Source organism: Coregonus lavaretus (genome assembly GCF_964263955.1).
Source record: "Coregonus lavaretus genome assembly, contig: HAP1_SCAFFOLD_429, whole genome shotgun sequence".
Lineage (NCBI taxonomy): Eukaryota > Metazoa > Chordata > Actinopteri > Salmoniformes > Salmonidae > Coregonus > Coregonus lavaretus.
Window position 1 is genome coordinate 188497 of NW_028162438.1, and position 9004 is coordinate 197500.

Sequence of the window (9004 nt, forward strand, 5' to 3'; positions counted from 1 at the left end):
CTCTCCTGTCGTCTCCTCTCCTCCTCTCCTCTAGGGACCAAGGTGGTGGCTCGCTGTCTGAAGCCCTGTTCCCTAACCCCCTGTCTCCTCTCCTGTCGTCTCCTCTCCTCCTCTCCTCTAGGGACCAAGGTGGTGGCTCGCTGTCTGAAGCCCTGTTCCCTAACCCCCTGTCTCCTCTCCTGTCGTCTCCTCTCCTCCTCTCCTCTAGGGACCAAGGTGGTGGCTCGCTGTCTGAAGCCCTGTTCCCTAACCCCCTGTCTCCTCTCCTGTCGTCTCCTCTCCTCTAGGGACCAAGGTGGTGGCTCGCTGTCTGAAGCCCTGTTCCCTAACCCCCTGTCTCCTCTCCTGTCGTCTCCTCTCCTCCTCTCCTCTAGGGACCAAGGTGGTGGCTCGCTGTCTGAAGCCCTGTTCCCTAACCCCCTGTCTCCTCTCCTGTCGTCTCCTCTCCTCTAGGGACCAAGGTGGTGGCTCGCTGTCTGAAGCTCATCAAACCCTACGTTAGGAAGGAGGTGGTCGAGGCTGAGGATGATGATGATGATAACGACGATGAAGATGGGGGAGGAGCAAACAGGAAGTCCGTCCCCACAGAGGGGCGGGTCATGGAGAGAGACCTCCTCTCACAGGCCTATGGGATCTGTACGTTCTGGTTTGCTCTGTTCTTATTGGCCAGAATATTGGTGTAGAAATGGATCTCTTTTTCCATTTTTAGGCAGGAAACGGTTCCATTTCTGATTGGTCGAATGTCTTACTCTCTGCCTTGTGATTGGCTGATCTAGTCGTGTCCAGTGGGACCAAGGGCATCTCCCAGAGTGCAATGCGTGCGAGGATGTGCATCGGCAAGCTGGAGTCTCGCATGATCTGCCGTGTGCTGGAGAGGACGGACATGATCAGGGTAAAGAGAGTGTATACACGTCAAATAAATATATATATACAGGACTATGTCATCTACTGTGATGTCACCATTGGTTTATCATAGTCATCATTGATCTATCACTTTTCTCTTGTTGTCATGGCAAAGCTTATTGAGCGGTGTCTGTTTGCCTTGGAAATGACGTTTTCCCATATTTCTTTATGAAATAGACAAGTGTGTGTGTGTGTGTGTTGTCCGTGTGTGTGTTGTGTGTTATCCTTGTGTGTGTGTGTGTGTTGTGTGTTATCCTTGTGTGTGTGTGTGTGTGTGTGTGTGTGTGTGTTATCCTTGTGTGTGTGTGTGTGTGTGTGTGTGTTATCCTTGTGTGTGTGTGTGTGTGTGTGTGTTATCCTTGTGTCCGTCCGTCCCTCAGGGTTTCATGGAAGACGAGGGTCGTCAGAGGACCACCAAGTACGTCAGCCATCTGCATGTAGACCAGTGTGACCTGCTTCAACATCTAGTCAAAGAGCAGAACCGATCAGACAAGCTTCGCACTGTAGGGGGCCCCAAAACCCCAGCACAGACCACCCCAAAAACACCATGGCTTCTGGAACCTCTGGGAAACACTGAGGAAGAGAAGGATGGAGAGAGGGGTGAGGAAGAGGGAGACTGGGAAGTCAAGAAGAAAGGGAAGAAGGGAGCAAAGAAGAAAAAGAAGAAGGAAAAAGTGGGCGAGAAACTCAACTTCCTGGTACCTACTCACTCTACACCCGTCAACAGTGAGTACCCTACACCCTAAATACTGACCTAACTCTACTTCCTGGTACCTACTCACTCTACACCCGTCAGCAGTGAGTACCCTACACCCTAAATACTGACCTAACTCTACTTCCTGGTACCTACTCACTCTACACCCGTCAGCAGTGAGTACCCTACACCCTAAATACTGACCTAACTCTACTTCCTGGTACCTACTCACTCTACACCCGTCAGCAGTGAGTACCCTACACCCTAAATACTGACCTAACTCTACTTCCTGGTACCTACTCACTCTACACCCGTCAGCAGTGAGTACCCTACACCCTAAATACTGACCTAACTCTACTTCCTGGTACCAACTCACTCTACACCCGTCAGCAGTGAGTACCCTACACCCTAAATACTGACCTAACTCTACTTCCTGGTACCTACTCACTCTACACCCGTCAACAGTGAGTACCCTACACCCTAAATACTGACCTAACTCTACTTCCTGGTACCTACTCACTCTACACCCGTCAACAGTGAGTATGCATACTAAATATGCAACCTACACCCTAACACCCAATTCCCTGGCATCCTGTAAGGGTACACTCTTAACTAATGCGCACTTAAGATTTAACCTCCATTTACAGTGCATTCGGAAAGTATTCAGACCCCTTCACTTTTTCCACATTTTGTTACGTTACAGCCTTATTCTAAAATGGATTAAATTGTTTGTTTTTTCATCAATCTACACACAATACCCCATAATGACAAATCCAAAACAGGTTTTTAGATTTAAAAAAATTAAATATCACATTTACATACGTATTCAGACCCTTTACTCAGTACTTTGTTGAAGCACCTTTGGCAGCGATTACAGCCTCGAGTCTTCTTGGGTATGACGCTACAAGCTTGGCACATCTGTATTTGGGGAGTTTCTCCCATTCTTCTCTGCAGATCCTCTCAAGCTCTGTCAGGTTAGATGGGGAGCGTCGCTGCACAGCTATTTTCAGTTCTCTCCAGAGATGTTTGATCGGGTTCAAGTCCGGGCTCTGGCTGGGCCACTCAAGGACATTCAGAGACTTGTACCGAAGCCACTCCTGCGTTGTCTTGGCTGTGTGCTTAGGGTCGTTGTCCTGTTGGAAGGTGAACCTTTGCCCCAGTCTGGGTCCTGAGCGCTCTGGAGCAGGTTTTCATCAATGATCTATCTGTACTTTGCTCCGTTCATCTTTCCCTCGATCCTGACTAGTCTCCCAGTCCCTGCCGCTGAAAGACATCCCCACATCATGATGCTGCCACCACCATGCTTCACCGTAGGGATGGTGCCAGGTTTCCTCCAGAGGTGATGCTTGGCATTCAGGCCAAAGAGTTCAATCTTGGTTTCATCAGGCCAGAGAATCTTGTTTCTCATGGTCTGATAGTCCTTTAGGTGCCTTTTGGTAAACTCCAAGCGGGCTGTCATGTGCCTTTTACTGAAGAGTGGCTTCCGTCTGGCCACTCTACCATAAAGGCCTGATTGGTGGAGTGCTGCAGAGATGGTTGTCCTTCTGGAAGGTTCTCCCATCTCCACAGAGGAACTCTGGAGCTCTGACCATCGGGTTCTTGGTCACCTGCCTGACCAAGGCCCTTCTCCCCCGATTGCTCAGTTTGGCCGGGCGGCCAGCTCTAGAAAGAGTCTTGGTGGTTCCAAATTTGTTGCATTTAAGAATGATGGAGACCTTCTTGGGGACCTTCAATGCTGCAGACATGTTTTGGTACCCTTCCCCAGATCTGTGCCACGACACAATCATGTCTCTGAGCTCTACGGACTATTCCTTAGACGTCATGGCTTGGTTTTTGCTCTGACTTGCACTGTCAACTGTAGGACCTTATATAGAAAGGTCTTTGCCTTTCCAAATCATGTCCAATCAATTTAATTTACCACAGGTGGACACTAATCAACTTGTAGAAACCTTTCAAGGATGATCAATGGAAACAGGATGCACCTGAGCTCAATTTTCGAGTCTCATAGCAAATGTCTGAATGTATATGTAAATAAAAACCTGTTTTCGCTTTGTCATTATGGGGTGTTGTGTTTTTTATTTAATCCTTTTTAGAATAAGGCTGTAACGTAACAGAATGTGGAGAAAGTGAAGGGGTCTGAATACTTTCTGAATGCACTGAACCTGTTCAGAACATTCAGACTGAAATGTTTGTTGTAGCACAGATATGATTGGCTGTCAGGTAGAAAAGGGAATCGTGTCAGCTCTATTCATTCTATTTCTATCTGCAACGTTGAGCGTTTCAAGACCCTGAATATGCCCCTGCTTTACCTTGGTTCACTTGCCTCTCAGGTGAGACCACGCCCCCTACCGAAGGGGGAGCCAATCAAGAGCTAGAGCTGGAATCTCGGCTCAGCACTGGTGAGGGGCAGGAGTCTAAATTCAGTCCTGACGTTTCATTGGACCAGACGGAGAGTATGTTAGTAGGCAACAGCCAACCAGAGGACAGCGTCACGGTCATCGAGGAGATCCCCAGTCAAAAGGTGTGGCTGTGTGTCTCAAACAAAAATGATTATGTAAGATCTCTGCAGATCTAGTACATGAATTCCATGTCTGAATCTCTCTCTCTCTCTCCCCCCTGGTCTCTGTTTGGTCAGGAGTGTACCCGCCAGACGTACCGCCTGCTGAAAAGGAAGAACATGATTGTGGAAGCTGTCCGGAGCCTCAAGATCATCGAGGGCCTCTTCACGTCAGTTACATCACTTCCTGTCTCACTTCCTGCTACACTATCACTGGGATTTGTAGTTTAAAAGAATTAAATTCTCAATCTGATTCTATTGTCCTTCTCTCCCTCCTCGCTCTCCCTCTTCCTCCCTCTTCCCCCCTCTCTCTCTCCCCCCTCTCTCTCCCCTCTCTCTTCCCCCCTCTCTCCCTCCCCCCTCCCTCTTCCCCCCTCTCTCTCCCCCCTCCCTCTTCCCCCCTCTCTCTCCCCCATCTCTCTTCCCCCTCTCTCTTCCCCCATCTCTCTTCCCCCCTCTCTCTCTCCCTATCTCTCGCCCTCCTCTCTCTCTCTCTCTCCCTCTCTCGCCCCCCTCTCCCTCTTCCTCCCTCTTCCCCCCTCTCTCCCTCTTCCCCCCTCTCCCTCTTCCTCCCCCTCTCTCCCTCTTCCCCCCTCTCTCTCCCCCCTCCGTCTCGCCCCCCTCTCTCTGTCCCTCCCTCTCGCCCCCTCTCTCTCTCCCTCCCTCTCTCTCGCCCCTCTCTCTCTCTCCCCCCTCTCTCTCCCCCCTCTCTCGCCCTCCTCTCTCTCTCTGTCCCTCCCTCTCGCCCCCCTCTCTCTGTCCCTCCCTCTCTCTCGCCCCTCTCTTTCTCTCTGTCCCCCCCCTCTCTCTCTGTCCCCCCCTCTCTCTTCCTCTCCCTCCCTCCCTCCAGACTCCAGAGGTTGGTCCAGGATGAGGAGAAGTTAGATGGTGTCAACACTAAGTGTTGTAAGAAGTCTATCCTGCGTCTCATCAGATCTCTGTCTAAAGAGGGAATGCTCAAACTGTTCAGAACCACTGTTATACAGGACGGAGTCAGCAAGAAGGTACACACACTGGACACACACACTGTTCAGAACCACTGGACACACACACTGTTCAGAACCACTGTTATACAGGATGGAGTCAGCAAGAAGGTACACACACTGGACACACACACTGTTCAGAACCACTGTTATACAGGATGGAGTCAGCAAGAAGGTACACACCATAGATTATACAGTTGAAGTCGGAAGTTTACATACACCTTAGCCAAATACATTTAAACTCAGTTTTTCACAACTCCTGACATTTAATCCTAGTAAAAATTCCCTGTTTTAGGTCAGTTAGGATCACCACTTTATTTTAAGAATGTGAAATGTCAGAATAATATTAGAGAGAATGATTTATTTCAGCTTTTATTTCTTTCATCACATTCCCAGTGGGTCAGAAGTTTACATACACTCAATGAGTATTTGGTAGCATTGACTTTAAATTGTTTAACTTGGGTCAAACGTTTCGGGTAGCCTTCCACAAGCTTCCCACAATAAGTTGGGTGAATTTTGGCCCATTCCTCCTGACAGAGCTGGTGTAACTGAGTCAGGTTTGTAGGCCTCCTTGCTCGCACACGCTTTTCAGTTCTGCCCACACATTTTCTATAGGATTGAGGTCAGGGCTTTGTGATGGCCACCCCAATACCTTGACTTTGTTGTCCTTAAGCCATTTTGCCACAACTTTAGAAGTATGCTTGGGGTCATTGTCCGTTTGGAAGACCCATTTACATTTACGTCATTTAGCAGACGCTTTTATCCAGAGCGACTTACATGAAGCCATCTATTTTGTGAAGTTGACCAGTCCCTCCTGCAGCAAAGCACCCCCACAGCATGATGCTGCCACTCCCGTGCTTCACGGTTGGGATGGTGTTCTTCGGCTTGCAAGCATCCCCCTTTTTCCTCCATGGTCATTATGGCCAAACAGTTCTATTTTGGTTTCATCAGACCAGAGGACATTTCTCCAAAAAGTACGATCTTTGTCCCCATGTGCAGTTGCAAACCGTAGTCTGGCTTTTTTATGGCGGTTTTGGAGCAGTGGCTTCTTCCTTGCTGAGCGGCCTTTCAGGTTATGTCGATATAGGACTCGTTTTACTGTGGATATAGATACTTTTGTACCTGTTTCCTCCAGCATCTTCACAAGGTCCTTTAATGTTGTTCTGGGATTGATTTGCACTTTTCACACCAAAGTACATTCATCTCTAGGAGACAGAATGCGTCTCCTTCCTGAGCGGTATGACGGCTGTGTGGTCCCATGGTTTTTATACTTGCATACTATTGTTTGTACAGATGAACGTGGTACCTTCAGGCGTTTGGAAATTGCTCCCAAGGATGAACCAGACTTGTGGAGGTCTACACATTTTTTTCTGAGGTCTTGGCTGATTTCTTTTGATTTTCCCATGATGTCAAGCAAAGGGGCACTGAGTTTGAAGGTAGGCCTTGAAATACATCGACAGGTACTCCTCCAATTGACTCAAATGATGTCAATTAGCTTATCAGAAGCTTCTAAAGCCATGACATAATTTTCTGGAATTTTTCAAGCTGTTTAAAGGCACAGTCAACATTTTACATTTACATTTTAGTCATTTAGCAGACGCTCTTATCCAGAGCGACTTACAGTTAGTGAGTGCATACATTTTCATACTGGCCCCCCGTGGGAAACGAACCCACAACCCTGCCGTTGCAAGCGCCATGCTCTACCAACTGAGCTACAGGGGACCCTACGTAGTGTATGTAAACTTCTGACCCACTGGAATTGTGATACAGTGAATTATAAGTGAAATAATCTGTCTGTAAACAATTGTTGGAAAAATTACTTGTATCATGCACAAAGTAGATGTCCTAACCGACTTGCCAAAACTATAGTTTTACAAGACATTTGTGTGTATGTAAACTTCTGACTTCAACTGTATATTCAACTTAGTTTCTCTAACAGTTTCACTTTTGACCTCCTCTCCTCTCCTCTCCTCTCCTCTCCTCTCCTCTCCTCTCCTCTCCTCTCCTCTCCTCTCCTCTCCTCTCCTCCCCCTGTACTCCCCCTCTCCTCCCCCTGTCCTCTCCTCTCCTCTCCTCCCCCTGTCCTCTCCTCTCCTCTCCTCCCCCTGTCCTCTCCTCTCCTCTCCTCCCCCTGTCCTCTCCTCTCCTCTCCTCCCCCTGTACTCCCCCTCTCCTCTCCTCTCCCTCTCCTCTCCTCCTCCTCCCCTCCAGGTGGAGTTTATAGTCCATCCCTCTGTGACTCCTAGTGATGCTATAGTGAAGTCAGCTATAGAACAGGTCCGCTTCCGTATCTCCAGCTCCTACTCTGCTGCACGGTGAGAAACACACACACACACACACACACAGACACACACAGACACACACACACACACACATAGACACAGACACACACACACACACACACACACACACACACACACACACACACACATGTATAAGAGTGTGTAAAGGCTCTATAACTGGGCTCACTCTCTCTCTTTCCTTCTCTCTCTCTTTCCTTCTCTCTCTCTTTCCTTCTCTCTCTTTCTCTCCCAGTAGTAATGAAGTTCAGGAGGAGGAGAAGGCTAAGGAGAGGGAGAGGAAGACTGAGGGAAATGAGAGCCCTGCTAAACTCCAGAGGATGAGAACAGAAGACAAGATGGGAGTCCAGAACAAAGAGAAAGAACTGAGGAACTTCAAACCTTCAATAGGTAACTTGTGTGTGATTTGTAACCTGCTACCAGGAATAGGAGTGTTCAGTAGCTGAGAAGTCTCTCTCTGTCTCTCTCTCTCCCTCTCCCCCCCCCTCTCTCCCCTCTCTCTCTCTCTCTCTCTCTCTCTCTCTTTCTCCCCTCTCCCCTCTCCCCTCTCCCCTCTCCCCTCTCCCCTCTCCCCTCTCCTCTCTCCTCTCTCTCTAGTCCCAGGTCTGAGCAAGACGTTGGGGTTCCAGCCTAAGATGCCTCGTCTGAGACTGACACACACCTTCCTGTGGTACGTACCAACATCACCCTTAAACTAACTCCAAAAGTGGCAGAGTCAAGCAACAGGTTTTTCCCTTGTGGGATAAATAAAGTATTTTGAATTGAATTTATTGTTCCAAAAATAGGATTTCATGCCACACAGTGTATACTGGGCAACGTAAGGCGGTTCAGTTACAAAATAGTCAGAGAAACACCTAAAAAAACTATTTATTTTATTTAACCTTTATTTAACCAGGTAAGCCAGTTGAGAACAAGTTCTCATTTACAACTGCGACCTGGCCAAGGTAAAGCAAAGCAGTCAATATTTATCATTGATCAAATGTCCTCCTAGGTATCTGACCTACGGACACCCCCTGAGACACAGCCCCACCACCGCTTCCCTGGACTTCCACACCACCTCCAGCTCTATCGTCCTCCCCACTGACAACCCTAGTGTCCAGACTACCTACCCCACCACCCCCACCCCCAGGAACCCTGTTAACGCTGCCAACAACCCCTCACAACCCCAAACTACACACACTGACAACGCCCGTCCTTCTAGCTCTGAACACACAGACCTCACCACCCCAAGCCCCCAAAACACAGACACCCCAAATCCCCAAAACACAGACACCCCAAATCCCCAAAACTCGGACCTCCCCGACACCCAGAACCCAACCGTTGACAATTCTGAAATAAGAGACCCCGCCTCCACAGAGGGCCAGCCAGGCCTGACCTCTGACCCGGAAGTGATGTCAGCATTGGCCGAGGAAGGGCAGGAGGTGACCAATCTGACGGATGTCGGACACGACCCTAACATGAAAGGTACATTTCCTGAGAAATATGTGAATAAATGCTAACCTCCCCTGTTATTGGGGAACAGTAAGGGGTTAGCATGTTAACCTCCCCTGTTATTGGGGAACAGTAA

General features: G+C 48.7%; 1 protein-coding gene across 1 annotated transcript in view; it reads left to right on the forward strand.

Annotated features, from left to right (window-relative positions):
• Window positions 1–9004, forward strand: part of LOC311119257 (general transcription factor 3C polypeptide 1-like) — a 78467-nt gene that overhangs the window by 20119 nt on the left and 49344 nt on the right. Inside the window, exons 7-16 of the mRNA XM_084193978.1 lie at window positions 454–636; window positions 777–892; window positions 1284–1629; window positions 3928–4118; window positions 4233–4324; window positions 5005–5158; window positions 7349–7452; window positions 7673–7827; window positions 8035–8107; window positions 8429–8901. Coding sequence (XP_084050104.1) covers window positions 454–636; window positions 777–892; window positions 1284–1629; window positions 3928–4118; window positions 4233–4324; window positions 5005–5158; window positions 7349–7452; window positions 7673–7827; window positions 8035–8107; window positions 8429–8901 — 1887 coding nt within the window. The remainder of the gene's footprint in view (window positions 1–453; window positions 637–776; window positions 893–1283; window positions 1630–3927; window positions 4119–4232; window positions 4325–5004; window positions 5159–7348; window positions 7453–7672; window positions 7828–8034; window positions 8108–8428; window positions 8902–9004) is intronic.